This window comes from Bemisia tabaci, chromosome 1 (genome assembly GCF_918797505.1).
Source record: "Bemisia tabaci chromosome 1, PGI_BMITA_v3".
Taxonomy (NCBI): domain Eukaryota; kingdom Metazoa; phylum Arthropoda; class Insecta; order Hemiptera; family Aleyrodidae; genus Bemisia; species Bemisia tabaci.
The window spans coordinates 90,945,100-90,968,461 of record NC_092793.1 but is presented as its reverse complement, the minus strand read 5'-3'; the positions used below and the strand labels follow the sequence as shown (position 1 = coordinate 90,968,461).

The window sequence follows — 23,362 nt, the reverse complement described above, 5'->3', positions numbered from 1 at the left end:
AAGATAAGGCACCCTGCTTCCCTTTAAGTAGTGCACCGAATTTTTTCATTTCATTCTACCGATTAAATCTGAAATCTGATCCAATCAGAGCTGTGTAGCTCTTGATTTTGTGTGGTATGCATGTATCTATTTCCTGGTAGTCCTACTGAAAGTGAGAGACCAGCCACAACCGTGACCTGCTGACTTATTTCTTTGATCCAATCTCTTGTAAATGATGACTCAAATTCTGAGGCCATCATTTATTGAAACTAGTTCAAAGTTATTGCTCCAAGGTATCGTCACTCTTCTCATACTGAGGCAGAAGGCAGGAGATTTTTTGGTGAGTGCTCTGTTATCCAAGATTTGCAATTCGAGATAAGAATACGGTTTTTATTGAGGCGTGAAACAATTTTTGGTCGTTGAATCACTAGTCATAATTGAGCCTTGGCGTTAGAGATCCATCTATTGTGGAAAGTGGCTCTGCCTGTGCAAAAATATCTTGTGACAGCAGTGAATGTTAGTAAATGCGCTTTACAGGTAGACTGAAAGCCCCATATTCCAATCTACCCGAATAATTAAATTCAAAAGCATTTTTGAATTGAGCTCATATCGAAACTCAATGGGAGAATAATATACAGTGTAAGCGAAAGAATATCAATGGTAAGGTTGGGTTTGTGTCTTAGGTTAGTGAAATGCAATGGCAGGTTCTGAAATCTTGTTTGTCAGTTGCTCTTTACATGAGTCACCTTTGAAAATCACGTTTAAGAAAAAAAACACATAAGTAGGCAAACAGTAGTAGGTAGCTTGCCTATTTTCTTCCTGTCTTGCTCATGGACTCGGAGAGCAGTCGGAAAGAGGGGTGAGAAACAGGATTTCAGCGCGTGTCTCTGGGAATGTGGAAATTTAAAATTTGTGAAGCGTCATCAGTTTGTTAAGATTGTCACCATCCGTTGCCTCAAGAGGATTTAGACGCTTCTGCTTCAGCGATACATTGTTGACCTATCAATATCCACTTATTTTGATCATATTTTGAAGGAGCGATTCCCATAAGTATTCCCGATTACTTGTTTGTTTCACTACAATAATGGCAGACATACAATCTTTACGACACCATGGAGTGAAGGTGTGGTGCTTTACTGGATTCGCACTCCTACACTTTCAATGCCTATAACTACCTATTGTCAGATCATTAGAAGCTCAATAAACAATATGATGAATTTCTGCTCCTGCCACAATTATTTTTAACATCACTAAAATTACCTATGGCAACTTTTCTGAGCTCAGAATATAAGCTCGAGCATGATTTAAAGGGTTGTTGAGATTACTTAGGTATTCATTCAATTTTTAAATATGAACGTAAAATGATTAAAAATCCACTGTCATTTTTCTAACTGTTGCTCAGAAAGTCAGTAAAGGCTTTTTCAGTGAAGATGAAGCCTCCGCTTATATATTGCGGAAAAATTGTGGAACATATACGGGATAAAAGAGTAATAATAATTTTATTGAATCAATTCATAGTGAAAAAATTAAGTATAGCTTGTGAAAATGGCGCCAACGCATGAAATTCAAGTTTAATCGAAAATATGCGCATAAACAGCGCCAGAATCGGAAAGTTTGATTTCCCGCGAAAGTCGGGTTACAGCGCCCGCATAAACCCGACGGAGAAAACTAGCATTACAAACTCGGGTTTCGTGAAACCTCGGTTTCGAGCCTCGCATAAACGTAGCTATTGATTAGCATCGAGTCCGAGTGCAACTTCTTGAAAATGTAACCGCGGAAGCGGCCTGTAAATTGACGGAGAGGTTTGATAATTCTTAGCCCCCTATCTCCCTTTTTCGTACCGGGGCGGGGGAAAACCAGGAAATTCACCTTAAATGATGCCCGAAAATCTGTCATACTTGAAGAGGGTACTTACGAAATACGACTACTCAGAATACCAGAAATACATGACGACCGCCCACTTCAGGGACGAAAGTATCCATAAGACACCCCTGCCGTGATAGCGAAGAGAGCCGTAAGTGCAAAAATGAAGTATGGAGAAAACGGGCTCAGAAGCTTCTCACAAGAACATTTTATTGAGAGAAGTCTCCGTTCTTTGTCAAACTGCCACTAATCGTCCGGAAGACTCCTAGAAATCGTATGGATGATTAAAAATCGACTGATTTTATTTCCATTACATAAAAAGGGTATTTTTCATTTTCATGCTAGGTTATTGATAGGCAAAAGAGCCGTAAGTGCCATCTTCTGCATGCTTTCGTGGTTGCGTTTTGGACGCACAACAAACACATTTTCAGGTTAGAAATTGGCAGAAGAGGGCGGCACTTAACTGGAAAGCACTGTTTTCATTGGCTCTCATGCATCTACGGCTGTCTTGAAAAAAGCTGTGTCATTTTTTGTGCGCTTACGGCTTTTTCATACGTCTCGTTTTCATTAAATTAGGATGAATTTTGCTGTTTTAGCTGTCTCGGTAATTTCATCTAAAAGAGTTTAGACGAATTTTGAAGAAAACTCAATTTCGAAAATTTTGCACTTACGGCTCTCTTCGATATCACGGCAGACCCGCTGCCCCGCTAGATTTCACTCTTGAGGTTCAATTTGTTGCAGTCTTTTTCCGCTGTTCGAGAATCGGTGAGGACTTCCACAGGATACGGCCTCTCGCAAATGAACAGACAATGAGTAACGTCCACGCCGATTCAGTTATAAAATTGTCGTTCCTTACCCCCGGCCCCCCTTATTTTCCACGCTGAGAAAGGAGAGACCCAGGAGAAAACGACTTAAATGATGCCTGAAAGTATTGTCCAACTTGACGAGGACCCTTGAAAAGTTGCGACCTGTCGGAGGACCACAAGTCAGGGAGTGCCGCCCACTCAGAGACAAAATCAGCTATAAAACCTCCGCTGCTTCTCTGACTCTCTGAATTTCCCTCGCAATTCTCTACAAATTCAAGGTTTGGTAGTCTTATTCCGTTGCTCAGAGAATCGACGAGATCTGGTCCATCTCCCTGTAGTGGACGGCAGTCCAGGGATTGTGGTTCTTCGCCTAGTCGACTCCGACTTTTCATTGGTCATCTTCAAAGTGGACATTACTTTCGAGCATCATTTCAGTCCTTTTCTCTCGGGTCTCACCTTTGTCGGCGCAGAAAACGGGGGAAGAAATGACATTTTTCATGTAAAAATCGGCGCGAACGGTCCTCAGTTCATTTGCGAAAGGGTCGTATCGGTGAAAGTTCTCATTCCGTCAGTCATTTTCACAGCAACGGAATGAGACTACCAAACATTGAATTTGTAGAGAATCAAGAGTGAAATTGATGGGGGCAGCGTGGGTTTTGTGGAGGATTTCGTCCTTAAGTGGGCGGCGGTCCCGGGATTGTGGTCCTGCGACTAGTCACAACTTTTCAAGGGTCTTCCTCAAATTAGACATTGACTTTCGGGCATCATTTCAGTCCTTTTCTCCCGGGTCTCTTCTCTATCGGCGTAGAAAATTAGGGGGGGGGGGGGCTGGGCAGGGTGTCACTTATTTTTGAAAGTTGAGAAAAGTTAATTTACAGGGGGTCTAGAAAATTTTTCTTTTCATTCTCCCTGACTTCCAAGGTTTTCCCTGACCTATTGAATTTCTTTCTCCCTGACTTTCCATGACTTTTTACCAAGATTTGCTTTCAGTCTGTACGATATTTTCCACCCTTCAAAGCGATGGATTACAATTCAAGAATAAAAACCTTTCTGCGGTCTTTGGGTGTCAACGGAGACTCACGTAAAAAAGATTCTTTTCTTTCTTCAACTATTACATCTTTTGTGCTAAAAAGTGATGCTTTGGAAGATCTTTGCTTAACTTCATCTTTGCTTACTTCAAAAAACTTTATAGAAATTTGCAACTTCGGGAATTAAATAAATAGAGGAAGAAATAGTACACTTCCAGAGGTGTCGCGGACGCTAGAGGACGTTTTAAAGGCGTCGTAGACGCTTCAATAGGCGTCGCGGACACTTCCAAAGGTGTCGCGGACGCTTTAAAGGCGTCTTGGACACTTCAAAAGGCGTCTTGGACACTTCAAGAGGTGTCGCGGACACTTCCACAGGGGTCACGGACGCCTAAAACTTGTTGCGGACACATCCAGAGGTGTCCCGGACGCTTGAAAGGAGTCGTGAACGCATTGAAAGGCGTCACGGACGCTTCCAGAGGTGTCGTGGACGCTAAAGGAGGTGTCGGGGACGCTTTAAAGGCGTCGTGGACGCTTCAAAAGGCGTCGCGGACACTTCCAGAGGTGTCGCGGACGCTAAAGGAGGCGTCGCTAAAGGACGCTTTAAAGGCGTCATAGACGCTTCCAAAGGCGTCGCAGACACTTCCAAAAGTGTCGCGGACGCTTTTAAGGCGTCGTGGACACTTCAAGAGGCGTCGCGGACGCTTAAGGAGGCGTCGCGGACGCCTTAAAGTTATCGCGGACGCTTCCACAGGCGTCGCGGACACTTCCAGAGGTGTCGCGGACGCTTTAAAGGCGTCGTGGACGCTTCAAAAGGCGTCGGGGACACTTCCAGAGGTGTCGCGGACGCTAAAGGAGGCGTCGCGGACGCAACACAGCGATAGAGAGAGGGGGCACCACTAGTCAGCACCATAGAATAAAGAGACTACGCTACGTAGTCTTTTTATTTACGTCAGCACTAACGGTTCAGATGGCACCTCAGACCAGGAGAGAGCGCTGCAGGGCTAAGTATCGAAGCGCCGTAAAGTTAGGCAAAAAATCGCGATCTTCGACGAAAGTTCGCTTCTCTCCCGGTTTTGCGTTTTTCTTCCCTGACTTTCCCTGATCAATTTCATCTCCCTGACTTTCCTGGTTTTCCCGGTCGCTAGACACCCTGTTAAATAAAATAAGGAACTTTTTTTTTTTTTCAAAAAAATTTGAACATTTTTTTAACGGCCTCTCAATCAACGTAAAGGGCGCACGTGTAAAAATTGGTATTTGGGCAAAGTTAGTGTCGTTTCACTGTGGATATCATCAAATTGTGGTGCTTAGAAAAAATTTCGTCCGTTTGGTCGTACATCTGTAGCCGGAAAGTCGTAAACGGTCAGTTGAGGCACGGTAACCACCCTCTGGCGCGCGCTTTAAGCCGTGCAGTGAGTTCGAGCCTCTTGCTGCCGACATAGATTTGCGAATAGTTCATCCCAGCTAGAAACGACGATTACAACTCTTCGGACGAAAATTTTGGTCATTTCACCGTATCTCTGAGCCTTTGGCTTTAAGTATTATTAACACTATGATCTCAACTCTCCAGTTCAAAAAGAGGACTGAAGATAAGAATGAGATTGAAACGAACGATAAGGAAAAAATATGTACACAAGCTGAAAACGTTGGATGGTCCGTAGCTTATTTTCTTTCAACATCCTCAAAGGAATTGATTCAGAGCTCATTCCATCCACTGCTGGAAGGGGAGAGAGGATTAATAACACTTTTAAAACAATTTCCACTCGATATCCTTGGAATATTTTCCGGATTCAACAAATATCTTGAGATCATCTCGACAATATCCTTGGGACTTTTCCAGGATTTTTTTTTTTAAAATCCATTGAATGTTCATTCAATAGGTATTTTGGGGATTTTGTTTTGTCTCGGAACACTTTTTATGTTCCTCAAATATTCTCGGAATGTTCACAGAATATTAGGCTGCCAACTGAGAAAGCCCTGAGAAAGAGCGTTTCGGACGTGTACGACAAAACTGGGCACAACTCAAAATTGGACCTTTTGATCTCGTTGAAAATTTCGTGATACTGTCACCTAAGCGTGTGCAAACTTCTAACGAGGAAACTTGCTGGAGTCAAAAATTATGTAAACAAGTTAGTACACTGTGTATCACTGAGTTCTGGGAAATCCGCCCGGTTCCGCCCAATTTTGCTGTACATGTCTGAAAAGCCTTTTTCAGGGCTTTCGGATAAACCATTCGGGAGCTAAACATGAATGTAGTAGTGGGGTCGCTTAGGGTCAAAAATCACCCGAATAGTTCAAATTAGGCTACCAGTATGAAACTTTCGGAACACAAGCTGGATTTCCCATGTTTCCCCGTATTTTGGCCGCCATTTTCCAAGATGACCGCCATAAGCTGATTTCCATTATTATCTCATTTTTCACACGTTCTAACCTTTCTGTTACCATACAATTTGGCAGGAATATACTTGAGTGTGTCTAGAATGAGGAAAAATTTACACTTAAGTCCAGTCGCCCATTTTACCCTTGCTATTGGCCGCCATTTTGAAAATTAGCGGTTTAGCGCCGTTTCTCCGCGGAAGTGTATAAAATTTGGCAGGAATATGTATAAATATGTTGAGAAAAAAAATCTATCGAGACCTGAGTTTAGTCGGCTATTTTTACCCAGGCTAAAGGCCGCCATCTTGGAAATTAACAGCCCAGTCCTGCTTCTCCAAGGTTTCTCAGATTTGCGCGGCTATTTTGTAGCTTGACGCGTAAATTTTGGCAGGAATATCCATGAGTGTGTTGAAAATAGAAATTCACCGGGACCCAAGTTTGGTCAGCCATTTTACCGCCGAACATGGCTGCAAGCTTGGAAAGAACCAATTTGACCTGTTCCTCCGAGGTTCGTCGGATTTTCGTGGCTGTTTTGCAGCTATATGCATGAAACTTGAAATGAGCATGTGTGAATATGCAGGGAACCCAGAAATCCTGAGATTGAAATGCAGTCAGCTTTACCCCAGCCGTCTTTTATTTCGTCTACAGGATTCTTCGCGGACCGCTGACCGCGGACGATCGGTGATTTTCGTAGATACTTCAGAGAGCCAATCATAGCGAGGTAGGTGTTAACAGCGCGGTCCGCTGGAGGGCGCCACTGCATTTTGTTTATGTTTACCTGATTCTGATAATACTGGGTGTGAAGCGTCTAGTAAAAACCTACTTAGGAGTGCTCGATAAAAATTTTCGAAAACGAAATAAGATGAGAAATTTGGGCATAAATGCCAACATATTTCAAATGACAACCAATAAATGAATAAAACCGTAATTATTGGACAGTTATAAACTCCTGAATTGTTTCAACAGATATAAAAGTTCGAAGATCATGGGTCAAAAAGGTCAAAATACAAATAGAGACTAAATAGGATTGACAAATGACAAAATAGAAGGGCACAAAATAGAAGACAGGAGAAGATGATATTGTCGAGAGGTTAGGGTTCCGTCCGCGGTACGCGGTCTGCGAGCTCGAGAGCTCGCAAACGGCCGCGGACCGCAAACGTCTGCAGGTGTCCGCATCCAGGCGAATTCTTGTGTCCGCTTCGCATCCTCGAAATTAAGCCCCGCCCGCTCCAAGTCATCCGCAAAATAATAAAAGACGATTGCAGACGCCTGCGGACCGCGAAGTGTCCGCTGCAGACGAAATAAAAGACGGCTCCCGGTTAATGGCCGCCATCTTGAGAATGAAGAATCAGCCTCTGTTTCTCCGAGGTATCTCGGACTTTAGTTGCCCCGTAGCAGCAAGATGTATGAAGTTTGGCAGGAATACACGTGAATATGACTGAAAATAAGAAACCTCGAGACATGCGTTTAGGGGATTGACAGGGGAAATTTGATTTCAGAGAACAATGGAAAAACAAGAAACTTTAATTAATTTACCGTACCTAATTATTTTTATAAAAAAGTCACTGTAGAAAGGTCTTTTTTTATTATTGTTGCTTATATTTATCCAGCTTATGTCCCGATGGATTTCGGTTCTAGATACCTTAAACTACATTTTCACCAAGTTTCATACTGGTAGCCTAATTTGAACTAATCGAGTGATTTTTGACCCTAAGCGACCTCATTAAAGAGGCGACATTCATTGAAAGAGGCCAACTTTTGCGAACTTTCATTGTGTCGGTAATAAAAGCGCAACATGAGGTTGAATCAACTTAAAAGATTGGATCTTGACTTAGCTACGCATTGACACTAGGTGCGCCAGATTTCATCAAATCCTGAGGAGGTCACTTTTTCAAAATGGCATCGGTTGGCATGCAAATACCCCCCTGACCTAGCATGGGTGGACAGGGACACTACGCTGTCCGAGGAACAGGTCTATCCTTAAAAGTTGCGTTTTCTGGTCAAAACAGTGTTCCATCCAAGTTTCAGAACTCTAGGTAAAGTTTAAATGCTGCTGCAGACGCGACTTATTTTTGAAATGTACGGTTCCGAAGATCGACGGATTTCGTCGATTTTAGGATTTTTGTTTTTAAGGGATGAAGCAGTTGCGCTAGAGACTTTGAAAGAGGCTGTCCCATTTTCCATAGGAAATGGCCGCGAGAGATTTTACACCCATACTTTCAGGAATCATAACGGATCATCGGAGAGGCCTAAATCCGGTGACTGACCTTTCTCGTCTAGCCCTCCAGGAGGCGAGGGGGGGAGGAGGTCAAACGTCAAACGCACCCACCGCCATAACTTTTGAACGAAACAACGGATCAACTTGATCTTGGACTCAAATGAAAGCTCTTGACGAGACCTTTCTTTTTACAATTTCATGTCCAATAATGTCTGTTTTTGTTAATTTTTCAGTGCGAAAGAAATCATTGTTTGATTTTTCAAGTCTAAAAATTCAATTTTTCGAGTTTTTCCACGACGGGGAACGCAGGAATCCATACAAAAACCATATACAATAAAAGCTATCATCTTAAGCTTTAAAACGAGCTATCGTTTACTGTTTAACTTGGGAAAACAAATGGTTCAAAAGTTATGACCGTTCAAAGTTGGCGTGGCGCGCTATTTTGGAAGCGCACGGGGTGTATGTTCGCGGGCTACCCCTCCCTTCCTTTTCCCACGTGCCCACTTCTGCTGATGACGGGTGCAGAAAGGTCCAAAGCTCCTTTGACCTGAAGTATGACCGATCATTAATGCAAAATTACTTTTACTTCACGAAAAAAGGGAAATAAAAAATAAATTAAATGCTAATAAAGGATAAGCTGCTGGCATACCCTATGAATATTATCTACAGCTTTTGGGTGTATTTTGCGGTAAAAGAGGCTTGATTTGGCCATTATTTATTCAATCATGAAGGGGGGGACGTAAATATAATGTACTAGTCGTGATCAGCTTGCTTTGCGAGCTGACACGTCTGACTGGGGAGTGCCCCTGGACCCCAGTTCTTCGCTTCGCGATGAACTTGCGACTCGCTCAGTCGCCACCGCCCCGCATAGTTTTTAACATTGATGAGAAGAGAACATCTTTGTAATACTCTCCTTTTTCACCAGGTTTTACAGAAATTGATGATCCAGGAGCCGGGACCGCCTTTTTGTGCGGGGCCGCCATCTTGGATTTGGAAATGTTGAAAATCTGACCCAAAATTCAAGTTTCCCGTCGAAATACACCTCCTTATGCTGAATTCACAAGAATCGATGGATCGGGAGCCGAGAGAGCAATTTAAACCACGTTCGCCATCTTGGATTTTTGAAAATCGGTTCTAAAATTCTAACCCGTCGAGATATACCTCCTAATACCGAATTTCACAAAAACCGATGGATATCAGGAAGCGGAATAGCATTAAAGGCCACGGCCGCCATCTTGAATTTTGAAAATCTAACAAAAAATCCGAGTTTCCCGTCGAAAAAACCCCAGGATACCGAATTTCACTAAAATCGATGGATCAGGAGCTGAGATAGAGTTTTAGGCCACGGCCGTCACCTTGGATTTTAAAATTTTGAAAACCTGACCAAAAATTCGAGTTTCCCGTCGAAAAGTACCTCCTACTACAGAGTTTCACTAAAATCGATGGATCAGGAGCCGAAGTAGCATTTTAGGTCACGGCCGCCATCTTGGATTTTGAAAATCTGACCAAAAATTCGAGTTTCCCGTCAAAAAATACAACCTGACACCAATTTTCACGAAAATCCGTCGAAATATACCTCCTATAACCTGCAATTTCGTCTAAAAGGCTGTGACGTCACGTGACACGATTGATCCTGTTCGGGTTTTGACACTAACGGCGTTCCATAGTTCGGCGCGGTTAGAGTCCCTTTATACCCAGAGTTAAGACAACTCGATTATCAGCTGACTGGCAGCCGGCCTTGGCTGGCCATGGAGGCCGACACGAGTGCACCTTAACGAACGATATTGAGGGATAAGGATCAGGAATCCTGCGATGTCTGTCACACCTATGTCACACGAAAACAACAACTTCAACCAATTGATCAATTAAAATGAGAATGAGATTGGTTTGTGAATAATTTCTTAATCTATTTTCATTTTGGACCGATGGAAATAACAACTTACTCTAGATAAACCACAATTAGGTAATATTTTCATTATTCTTGTTCACACTGAAGGTACCGCCATCTTGGTGCACTCGTTTCGGCCTCCATGAGCGAGAACCAATCAGAATTGGATTTTTTTTTAGGCCACTTCCAGCTCAACCAAAAGTGAGTTGTCTTAACTCTGGGTATAAAGGGACTCTAGGCGCGGTGCGCGTAAACAACCGCGTATCTCCAATGCAATACTATAGGGAGAAACAACTTTTCGCTATTGCGGGCGTCCTAGGCCTTGTCTCCACGGGCCTTATCACGAGATTTGTCACAGGGAAAAATCTCACTTACGAAGTTGGGAAAAATATTGAGTTAATCAATATTTTTCCCAGTACCAAGTATGGTCCTTTTACTCTTAGGACCCACTGAGAGAGGAAGAAGAAGTGTAAACGAATTGTGCGACATTTTGTTGATTACTCAAATGGTTCATGTTTGTTTAGTTAAAATAATGTGTCTAATTGTCAATTGAGTGCAATTATTCTTTTAATCCCGGTTTTATACCCGACTTTAACTAATTTATCTTCCCCCGCAAAGTAGTCGCAGGACTGTATGAGTCCCGTCCCGTGGAAACGGTGACTGGGAAAAATCCCCGAAGTTTCATTCCTGCGATTCGAACTTGGGAAAAACCCATGAAAACTTCCCGTGGAGCTGGCCCGACACAAAGAGGGGGGGATACTGGGTCCCTGGTACCGGGGCCCGGGCCCCGGAGGGGGCCCGTGCTGTAGGGTGTGTCTTATTTTTGGGTTTTCGGAAATCCGAAAAGCGCTACCTCTAAAAAGTTTCTCTCTGGTGTAAAAATGAACATACTTTTTGAAAAATTCCAAAATTTTAATTTTAACCCACCTCTCACGGGGCAAAAAGGGCCTAAGTGCAAAATTTGAATTTATGCATTTTTTAAGTGTCATTAATTCTAAGGAAGAAATCAAAAGTTACGGCCCTTCGGGCGGAAATTTCGTCCGTTTTGCCGTATCGTGCATTTGAAAGGCAGAAATAGCCTCTAAAACGTACCTAATTGCTGCGCCGCGCGCTTGCACGCAGCGCACACACCTTACTTACCGGACGCCAAAACGCGACGCTACGTCGGTCCGCGGAAACCCCTAGTGGACTTCTTGTTCCTTCAATACGTAAAATTACCTATAAATGAAGTGAGGCACATCAAAATCCATTATGCACACTAGGTTAATGAAGGGTATGCTACGGAGGTAAAACACATTGAGCCGAAATATTTGGGTTTATTGAGACATGAAAGTATCACAAACACTTCGAGAATTTACAGGCTTTTGATTTTCTTTTTCAAGTTCACTTTCTTTTTGACATATGGAGAAGTTAATAGCAAATCTTGATATGCATGCATCCCCTTTTTTAGTTATCGATCGGCTTCATGTTTGCATGCGTCGAACTCTCCTTCCGGCGGAATCGTTGACCACACGCAAACTTTTTACAACTTCCTAAAAAAAGGAAACTGTCTGGAATTTGTAAAATACTGAGGAGCGTTTTGCTATTCGTTGCAAAAAGATCGGGTAGGCTGGGACATTCCTTACCATAAATTGATAGGTAATCGATTGGGAGGGTCAGGAAGACCATGGTTTTTCGTCAAATTGAGGATGCAAGTTTCTCTTTCCGCCATGGAAAGCCGCAGATATGAAGAAAAGCCATTTTAGGGCACCGATTATTAAATGAACAAGTCAATTACCAAACCCACCGATAACCAAAGGCATAGTTTAAAAAAAAAAAAATTATTTAATTGATGCATGAGAAGTTACCGCAACATTGTATAAATGTTCCTTTACTGAAAAAGACCCAATGATTGTGATCTCAGAACGAATAATTATTCTGAAGGAAGTTCCAATTAATCCTCTCAAAACACCAAAAACAAAATATAAAACACGAATATCTTTGAGAATAGTTGAAAAAGCTCAAACTTTCATATTTTAATAATAGTTAAATATTAACACTAAAATGCAATGTTAGAATTGGCTAACTTGCTAGTCTTAATAAATAAAGTGCCTGATAAAGCGAAAAAGAAATAAAAATAAAAATACATTTAAACAAAATAATACATAATTACAAAAAAAATTGATAGCACCGCTGTCACATAGCTTTAAGAAAACTATCAAACCATTTATGGTCACCTGGTGAGACTCTAATTCCTTTACCTCTATTTGATATGCGGCTTTTCATGCGGAGGAAAGAGAAACTTGCATCCTTAATTTGACGAAAAACTATGGTCTTCCTGACCCTCCCAATCGATTACCAAATCAAATCGATTACCAATCCTCAATCGATTACCAATTTATGGTAAGGAATGTCCCAGCCTACATGATCTTTTTGCAACGAATAGCAAAACGCTCCTCAGTATTTTACAAATTCCAGACAGTTTCCTTTTTTTAGGAAGTTGTAAAAAGTTTGCGTGTGGTCAACGATTCCGCCGGAAGGAGAGTTCGACGCATGCAAACATGAAGCCGATCGATAACTAAAAAAGGGGATGCATGCATATCAAGATTTGCTATTAACTTCTCCATATGTCAAAAAGAAAGTGAACTTGAAAAAGAAAATCAAAAGCCTGTAAATTCTCGAAGTGTTTGTGATACTTTCATGTCTCAATAAACCCAAATATTTCGGCTAAATGTGTTTTACCTCCGTAGCATACCCTTTCATTAACCCAGTGTGCATAATAGATTTTGATGTGCCTCACTTCATTTATAGGTAATTTTACGTATTGAAGGAACAAAAAGTCCACTAGGGGTTTCCGCAGACAGACGCACAGTGCGTTGAATGGTGACAAAAATCCCCCTAAAAATAAAAGTCGAAATTTTCCAAAAATTATGTGGTGAACGTTAAGTGGTATATCTGGCAACACTATTGTCAGCGATAGTATCGATTTTTATCGGTACCTAGTGCCCGCACAGGTGGTCGATATCAGCCAGTTCTGAGCTCCTGATTAGAAGCCGTTTGCAGATGATAACAATGAGGAGCATTCTGATCAACAGGCTGCAGTGCCATTTTATCCTTCCTGGAAGCTTTATTCCTACTGGTAAGCACTTTCTATTTTTGATTTTTCCAATTTTTAAATCCTTTTTTTTGTGGCAAATATTGCATTTTGAAATACTGCTCATTTTTAACCCTTTTTTCCACTTTCATGGAGTGGCAAAAAAAAGCTTTGACAGTATTTGAACTTTTGTGAACGTGGATACATTCAGTAGTATGTGTACTTTCAGAAAATCAACGTTTCATCTGCCCGATGTTGCCCATTTGGACGGAAATCATGATTTTCCAGGGAAATTTGGCCATTTTTCAGGTGTTTTTGGGCTTTTATTCGACTTTGATTCATAGTTCACCAATTAATCTCAAATTTTTAAGACATTTTTCACAGACACAAAAAGATAATACTGAAAATGATGTAAAGAAATGGTAAAATTCATTTTTAAGTATGACATGATGCCAGCTCGCTTTAAAAATAGCACATTTCTTTCATATTTGTATCCACGTATATGTATGCATATATATGAACTTATTCCGATTACATGAACCTAGTTTCCAAAAAATATGGATGTAAATATTTTAAATGGCATGTAACATAGGGGAACTTTGAAATTGAAGCAGCTCAGTGTCGCCAAATTTAATGAAAACTTCCATTTTCGCAATGCTCGTTTTTACGTTCTTTTAAAGTTTCATGAAGTGGCAAGAAAAAGCATTGACAGTACTAGAACTTTTGTGCACGTGGATACATTCAGTGGTATGTGTACTTTCAGAAAATCAACGATTCTTCTGCCCGATGTTGACCGTTCGAACGGAAATCATGATTTTCTAGAAAATTTGCCCATTTTTCAGGTGTTTTTGGGCTTTCATTCGACTTTGATTCATAGTTCACAAATTAACATTCAATTTTCAAGACATTTTGCACTGACACAAAGAGATAATACTAGAAATGGTGTCAAGAAATGGTAAAATTCATTTTTAAGTATCACATGATGCCAGCTCGCTCTAAAAAATAGCACATTATTTGTATCCACGTTTATGTATGCATATTAATGAACTTATTCCGATTAAATGGACCTAGTTTCCAAAAACTATTGATATGATTATATAAAATGGCATGTAAAATAGGGGAAATGTGAAATTGAAGTAGCTCAGTGTTGCCTAATTTCATGAAAACTTCCATTTTCGCAGGGCTCGTTTCTACGTTCTTTTGAAGTTTCATGAAGTGGCAAAAGAACTATTGGCAACTATTGGAAATATTTCAATGTGGACATATTCAGTGGTATGTGCACTTTCAAAAATTAAAAGTCCAGCTGCCCGTAGCCCCCCGTTTGGACAGAAATCATGATCATTTGTAAGAATTTCACCATTATTCGGGGTTTTCTGCCTCTCGTTTGGTTCTTGAGCCTTGCGAAAATGGAAGTTTTCATGAAATTTGGCAACACTGAGCTACTTCCATTTCAAATTTCCCTATTTTACCTGCCATTTAATATATTCATGCCAATATTTTTTGGGAACTGGGTTCATGTAATCGGAATAGTTCATATGTAAGCATCCATGTACGTGGATACAAATATTAAAGAAATGTGCTATTTTTTAGAGCGAGCTGGCATCATGTGACACTTCAAAATGAATTTTACCATTCGTTTACTTCATTTTCAGTATTATCTATTTGTGTCAGTGCAAAATGTCTCGAAAATTGAAGGTTAATTCGTGAACTCTGAATCAAAGTCGAAAAATGGCAAAATTTTTCTAGAAAATCATTATTTCCGTCCGAACGGGCAACATCGGGCAGATGAACCGTTGATTTTCTGAAAGTACACATACCACTGAATATATCCACGTGCACAAAAGTTCAAATACTGTCAATGCTTTTTCGTGCCACCCCATGAAAGTGGAAAAAAGGGTTAAAAATGAGCAGTCTTTCAAAATGCAACATTCGCCACGAAAAAAAAAGGATTTAAAAATTGAAAAAACCAAAAATAAATAGTGCTTACCAGTAGGAATAAAGCTAACAGGAAGTAAAACGTAGAATTTATGAGAAATAAAATTAGAATAATTAAATTAGCTCGCATTTCAATAAAAAAAAAAAAAAAATATTTTACGCTCTGTAAGGTTTAAAAACCCGAAATGAAAAATAACAAAAAATGGCAACACAGCAACGTTGAACTATTTTTTCTCTCGGTAAATTGATGTGTTTTGAAAATAAGCACTTGCTAATTTTTTTTGGTGCGAACTTGAGCTTGATATCCTATTTTTTTCAAGGAGATATCAAGCTGAAACGGTTTTATCCAATTTTCCCTCAAAACGGGGCCCAAAACCCCCCTCAAAATGTTCCTATCAAAAAGTTCTGTTTGTCACAAGATAGTACGTACCAAGAAGTGCAACTCACCAAATTTTCATGAAATTTCAACAATTTTTAACTGAGATATCGATTTTTGACACTCGTCCCCACGTAATCAACGCACTGTGCGACGTCGCGTCGCGTTTTGGCGTCAGGTAAGTGATGATGAGGTGTGTGCGCTGCGTGCAAGCGCGCGGCCGGCACTACGCGCGCGGCGCAGCAAATAGGTACGTTTCAGAGGCTATTTATGCCTTTAAAATGCACGATACGGCAAAACGGACGAAATTTCCGCCCGAAGATCCATAACTTATCATTTCTTCCTTAGAATTAATGACACTTAAAAAATGCATAAATTCAAATTTTGCACTTAGGCCCTTTGCCCCGTGAGAGATGGATTAAAATTTTGGAATTTTTCAAAAAGTATGTTTATTTTTACACCAGAGTGAAACTTTTTAGAGGTAGCGCTTTCCGGATTTCCAAAAACCCAAAAATAAGACACACCCTACCGTGCTGCCCGTGAAAAACCACTACGAATTCACATGCAACCCTTGTTTCGTGAGAAAAAGTGAAAAATTTACCCTAAAACTTTCGCAAAAGGTGAATAAATTTTCAAAAACACGCTGGGGGCTGGGGCACTGTAGAATTCTTCTTAATTTTTCAAAGAAGTATACTTCTTGGAGAAAATTCTATCTATTTTCAAGATTTTCAGTACAGAAGGATGTTTTTAGTGACTACGTTTCATTTTCTTCCGTCGTCAGATGCTAAGAGTCTCCTGTCTGGGCATCCTCGACTTCAATGGCTTATGGGTCAATTTCCTTGACATAGACAAACGAAGAGGGAGTCCAGGGGGGCCTGGTCCCCTTAGAATTGAAAATATTATCATAGGCCCCCCCCCAAAAAACAATAAAAATTTTCCAGGTGTTTAGAATGCAACAATTTGTAAGTATTTTGTGCTGAAAGTAGAAAAAAAGCGTAATTATTCCGCAGAAATTGATGGAAAAAATTCGTCATGGAAGCTTCGAAATGCGTCCGAATAGATTTCTAAATTCAAAAATTTCTCTGGGGATGCCCCTCAGACCCCCCCCCCCCCCTCGTGCTTGGGGCCCGGGCCATAAAACAGGTACCAGCAGCCTGATTGTTGAAATTTTGTGTTTGTCGGGTAGGCATAGATGACATAGGTTAAATGGCGGAGCGTGATTGGTCTGCTATGTCTTATCGCTGCGTTATCGTGCCTTTGTCAGGAGGAAAGGACGACATGTCGGTAACTTGAGAGGTGCCTTTAGCTTGTCGAGAGTTCCACCCGACATAGGCACGACAAAGCAGCGATAAGACATAGCCGACTAATCACGCTCCGCCTTTTATCCTATGTCATCTATGTCGTCCCTAGAGTACCTAGTCGTCCCGACAAACACAACATTTCAACAATCAGGCTGCAGGGCCCGAGATGGGATGTGACGGGCCTGCGAGGAGACAAGGCCCTAGGTATAGCGGATTGGAATCGGAATAATTTATTTTGATCAACTCCTCACGACAATAGCAAAGCGTGTACCAAGTTTAAAGGAAATCTCTTCGGTCAATTTTTCTCTGGGGGGGGGGGGGGGGGGGGGGGCGGCGGCAGAGTGAGTGGGAACAGCAGCATTATATAGAGTAATGCCAGCATTTAATTTAGCATTATAATTATTAGCATATAAATTATTAGCATATAATTTATTTTTTATTTCCCTTTTTTCGCGAAGTAAAAGTAATTTTACATTAATGATTGGCCATACTTCAGGTCAAAGGAGCTTTGGACCTTTCTGCACCCGTCATCAGCTGAAGCGGGCACGTGGGAAAAGGAAGAGAGGAGTAGCCCGCGAACATACACCCCGTGCGCTTCAAAAATAGCGCGCCACGCCAACTTTGAACGGTCATAACTTTTGAACCATTTGTTTTCCCAAGTTAAACAGTAAACGATAGCTCGTTTTAAAGCTTAAATTGATAGCTTTTATTGTATTTGGTTTTTGAATGGATTCCTGCGTTCCCCGTCGTGGAAAAACTCGAAAAACTGAATTTTTAGGCTTGAAAAATCAAACAATGATTTTTTTCGCATTGAAAAATTAACAAAAAAAAACATTATTGGACATAAAATTGTAAAAAGAAAGGTCTCGTCAAGAGCTTTCATTTGAGTCCAAGATCAAGTTGATCCGTTGTTTCGTTCAAAAGTTATGGCGGTCGGTGCGTTTGACCTTTGACCCCCTCCCCCTTGCCCCCTGGAAGGCTAGACGAGAGAAGTCACCGGATTTAGGCTTCTCCGATGATCCGTTATGATTCCTGAAAGCATGGATGTAAAATCTCTTGCGGCCATTTCCTATGGAAAACGGGACAGCCTATTTGATATACCTAGTAGCCCTCTAATAGACCATTTTTGCATGAGCCTTGGCTTGCATAAGGACATGCTAACTGGACTGCATTTTGCAATTAGGGCCTATATATTCTGGCTTATCTGAAAAAAACACTTATGTGCATAGGGAAACTAATGGCACATACGTTGTTTTTAAACCGGGCCGGAATTTATAGGTCCAAATGGCAAAATGCAGTCCAACTAAGACCCCTGAGGATCCAGGAGAAGATATAAATATGGTCAAAGAGTTAATAGAATAAAATTTTGAGTCTGATTTGGGGCTAATTTTGCTGAGAAAAAAATTGATAAAATGGGGGATGATTTCCAAGGGTTAGGCGACATTAGGCTCTATATTGAAAAAACGATTGTTCAGACAGGAAAAACAATTAGGTATCCACCAGAATTTAAAAAATTACTGCCCTGGGAAGTTGATAAAGACATTTTTTTCACAGTAGGAATTGAGCATTTGGTTCGTCAAAAATAATCGCCTAAGGTGCATCGCCAAAGGTGCAGAGAATTCTACGCCTTCACATTTTCGGTGGCAGCCTTTGCATTCATGCCTTCACATCGTTGTTCACATTAGGGTTGTCGATACTTAACCAATATTTCCAAAGTATCGGTGCTTTTGATCGATTCTCATTGAGACTTGGCATCGATACCAGGTGGTATGGATCCTCAGACCCCATTATCGATGATATCGATACTTATTCTTATTTGGCCATGTAGAAGGCCTCTTTCTCTTTTTTAACAACTTCTCTCTCTTCTGCTTCACCTTCACTATGCACTGTGACAAACGACAGAGTAGAGCAGTCTCATCGCTTGTTGAGAAAATGTCAATCTCTAATTACCTCCGAATCAGCACCACATGACAGGTTAATACAAGTAGTCAGATGGCAGCACTGATGAGTGGTGACCTAAACAATACTTGACTTTCATCTCAACATACGATGAGTCCGCACTAATCAGGTTTCTCAAGATGATTACTTTCATTAGCACTATTAAGAGCTCCGTTCTATTAGTTGACTAAGCACGCGAATAAGGGCAGTTCCCACAGAAGTGTAAAACTGGTGGAAGTAAACAGCGGACAGACAAGCGCACACTCTGAATTATGGCATAATTTGGAGATAGTATCAATACCTTAAAAGTATCGATGCTTCAGCTCGATGCTGAAGAGTCGATACCAGTATTGATACTTCCCCCGAGTACTGACATCCTTGATTCACAAAAAAGTTGCGCCCTTCACTGTTTTCTTCCCATAAAATGGCGTACCTACTTTACTACTTCCTTCACGCAAGAGAGCGCATTACAGTTTCCTTTGAGAAAAGCTATGCGCTTAGCTGGTATAAGCCTTCTGCCTTCAGATTTTATCCCCCTTCCTAGGTGTCTTCGAATTTTTTTATATCTTTAATTTTACACAGAATATATATAACCTCCAGAGGGGGCTATCGTACTAGTCAACAATGCTGTACTTGCAAAGAAAAGGGGAAAAAGTGCAGGTATTTATGAGGATAATAAAAAAACATTCAAGAAGTTGTTAGGTACAGGGTAGAAGAAGTGACAGCTAGTTGACATTTAATCTGAGATCAGCCAATTGAGCACTAGCTGCTCTCCTCGTACCACACATTCTTGCTCCTCTTATTAACGTTGGCAGATGTTGAGCATTTTTAGATTTTGATTTAGTTTATTTTTCTTACCCTTCCTGGCAAAAAAAGTGCTCATGAAAACTGAACTATTCATGAATTGTAAACATCCAAGGTTCCATAAGTTCAATAACAGTTTGATCCTGTGACAAACCATTCTAATGAAGCAAGTCGGTTTATCAGTCGACTGAGGTTACTACTTTTTAATGTGAAATTTCACAGTATTATCCCATGGGTAAATTTTGTCTTCTAGAAATGAGGTAACAACGAGATGATAACAGACAAAAGTGGTTTACTTTGAATTATAATTCACCAATATAAAAAGAACTGCTAAGCATATAAAATCGAACCGTTGTATCAAGGTAATTAATATATAAGGGTAAGCTCGAAAATAAAAGTTAGCTATAATCCAGAATTCACAGACTTCTTGGAGCACTAGTTATGTCTGCGTCATCTCCCACCAAACCAATAGTTTCTACTCTGTTGATTCTAAGCATTGTCTCTTCTTTCCTAACAAATCGTGTCCGTTCATACTGCTTCCGGGGCTGTTTGCGAAATCTTGTCTTGGTGACACCCAATTTTTTTTCAACAACGGTGGCAGTAACAGATACTAAATCTCGGGATAGAACTGGTGTTCCGAGTAATGTGAAGTCATGTCCACCTACCAACAAAACTTTCTCTAATTTCAATTTGTCTCCAACTGTAGGCTGCCAATACCCTTCGATGACAAGTAAGTCTTCATCTGTAATTTTGAACTGTTTACCAGCAAGCAGGACAATGGCGAACAACCTTCCGTGTGACTGTTGTTGAATTTGATAATTGACTTTGGATACTATTCTATCACGGAATTGATTCTCCTTTGTTATTTCATCAGGTATAAACTCCTTCTGAGTTTGCAGCACACTATCTCTCGAACAAGTCCTGACACTGGCTAATTGGGGAGTCGGTGCACACACACAACTAATACCACTCAGTCTGGTAGCAATGGGAACAAGTCTGATTGCTGATCGAAACTGACTAAACATTTTCTAAAGGTAATTTGCAATGTAAGGAAGGCAGATGGTGACCTAAGGCGCTAAAAAATTAACCACGCCACATAACTTCATATGATATTCGAGCACACAAGAGGATGTGGATGTGACTCGTCGAAGCTAAGGATCTCCAAGTTGAAGTTCGACAAGTTCGGCCCCGGGACAATCTGTAACCGAAATGATGGGCGGACGCGGAACAGCGTTAGCACTAAGTAGTAAGAGTAATCCACAATGACGCTAATCGGCACACATTTAGCGAAAAAATTAAGCAGGTATCGTGAAGATCGAAAACTTAGAGTGCACTGGAACTGGAACTAATAATGCTGAGGGCAGATGAAATCGGGATATTCTGAATTGGGGAGGGGGATCTGCATTACATTCTACAAAAAATGCCAAATACCAGAAGTTAGAATATATATGGAAAGAGCTGCTGCCGAAGGAGACATTCGCTTTCAATTAGCACACATCGGACATTGAGAAACAGTAAAATCTATTGCTTACTTAATTTTTGTAAGAAAACTTAACATACCTTGAATATGTGAAACAGTTGAAGAATAAATTAAGTTAATAATTTAAAAATTTGTACGTGAAAAAGATCGTGGTTTCAGAAAGTTGCCAGCACTGAGCACTGACCTCCAAAATGGCGATGATGGATTCAGAGACATTTTAAAAGCCGCAATCACACGTTGAATGTGGGAGCTGAATGAGGCTTGAATGTGGAAGTCATCGGCCCGATGCCTGAATCCTGAATTACGCAGCAACGATTCTCAGCAACCATCGGACCAATATTGAATTTGTCTGAACTATTCGAGTAGATTTGATACACATCTGGATGAAAATGACTCGAATTTGCTAAATTTCAGCCGTTGGGCGATGACTGTTGACTTCCACATTCAGGTGCTAAATTCAGCGTCTGATTGCGGCATTAGGGCTGCACACACGTTCGAAATGTCGAATTGAAGCTTCAAAATGGTGGCTGTTGAGTCAAATTTTGCCATTTATGCCGCAATCAGACGCTGAATTTAGCAGCTGAATGTGGAAGTCAACAGTCATCGCCCAACGGCTGAAATTTAGCAAATTCGAGTTATTTTCAACCAGATGTGTATTAAATCTACTCGAATAGTTCAGACAAATTCAAAATTGGTCCGATCGTTGCTGAATTTTGCGCGTCACGCGCAAAATTCAGCCATCGGGCCGATGACTTCCACATTCAAGCCACAGTCAGCTCCCACATTCAGCGTGTGATTGCGGTGTGACGTATAATACAATCTAGACCAAGATCCATCCATATAGGTCAGTCATTGCGCAGATTTCCCCGCTCGGGGTAAGCCCCTTTCCATTGGCTCGTGACGTCAGCATTACTGCCGCGAAAACCAGAAAAGTCGGAAACAATGCTTTTCTTATGGGAGAGAGGCCGCGCATTAGGAAATTTCGGCAAGACTAGAGTCCCTTCAGGCGAGACGATAAGCATCCCAGCAACACTCAGTAAGTGTACCGACCAAGACAATGGAAAAGCCAGTCTTATCAGTGCCGTTGCCTGATACGGGTACACTTAGCTCGTATATCCGGCGGTATCAACTAGGCTGAAGGCGCGTCTTTACCCCCCTAGCTGTCTTACCTTCCCCGCCTAAAGTCGGGCCCACTGCGCGGTCTAGATTGTATTATACAGGGTGATCCAAAAGTCCCTTCCACCCCCTCTAAATTTTTACCTAATTAAGGTAAAGATTTGAAACTTGAGGGATATTCCTAGGTAAAAGGGAGCTACTTTTTGGCCCCCCTAAAATTTTCAGGGGGCCCCCTTGGGGGGGCAACGGCCCCCAACTTTTAGTTTTCGAATGGGAAGACCCCCTTTGTGATAGCTCGTTCGAAAGAGCATAAAAAAAGAAAACTTTACGCGTAAACCCGAGGTCAATATCTCAAACCGTTTCAAAATGGCGGCCGGTTAAAGTTCAAAATGGCCGAAAATTCACACCGGTTATTTATCGATGGATTTGCGCGAAAATCGGTATGTTGGGGTATTCTGACACGAGAATAACGAATTTGACGTTAGATTTTCAAGAAACCAAAATTTCCAAAATGGCCGCCAGTTAAAGTTCAAAATGACCAAAAATTGATTTTTTTAGAAATCTAAATTCAAATTTGTTTATCTTATGCCAAAATACTCTCAAATTCCAAGTTTTAGGCAAATTCATCAGGAAAAAACCGAGGTTCCAATTTTCGGCCAATTTAAACTTTAACCGGCGGCCATTTAGGAAATTTTGGTTTTTTTGAAAAACTAACGTCAAATTCGTTTTTCTCGTGTCAAAATACCCCAACATACCGATTTTCGCGCAAATCCATCAATAAATAACCGGTGTGAATTTTCGGCCATTTTGAACTTTAACCGGCCGCCATTTTGAAACGGTTTGAGATATTGACTTCGGGTTTGCGCGAAAAGTTTTCTTTTTTTATGCCCTCTCGAACGAGCTATCACAAAGGGGGTCTTCCCATTTGAAAATGAAAAGTTGGGGGCCGTTGCCCCCCCCAAGGGGGGCCCCCCTGAAAATTTTAGGGGGCCAAAAAGTAGCTCCCTTTGACCTAGGAATATCCCCCAGGTTTCAAATTTTTACCTTAATTAGGTAAAAATTTAGAGGGGGTGGAAGGGACTTTTGGATCACCCTGTATACGTCAATTTTGCGCATCGATGCGGTAATAGACCGTATTCGATAACGGTTCGATGTATCGTTTGGTTCAAAACAATAGCACATAA

The 23,362-nt window shown here is 41.1% G+C and overlaps 2 protein-coding genes across 3 annotated transcripts in view; both read right to left on the bottom strand.

Moving 5' to 3' along the window:
• Positions 1-21,299, bottom strand: part of LOC109040425 (uncharacterized) — a 73,922-nt gene extending 52,623 nt beyond the window's left edge. For both annotated transcript variants that reach the window (XM_072306428.1, XM_019056362.2), the window contains exon 1: positions 21,143-21,299. The gene's annotated coding sequence lies outside the window, so the exon portion shown is untranslated. The remainder of the gene's footprint in view (positions 1-21,142) is intronic.
• mRpL21 (mitochondrial ribosomal protein L21) lies at positions 19,855-21,087 on the bottom strand. Its single transcript, XM_019056363.2, has one exon. It carries the CDS (start codon positions 20,605-20,607, stop codon positions 19,999-20,001), a length of 609 nt encoding a protein of 202 aa, XP_018911908.2. The 5' UTR covers positions 20,608-21,087; the 3' UTR covers positions 19,855-19,998.
• Positions 21,300-23,362: the final 2,063 nt, after the last annotated feature.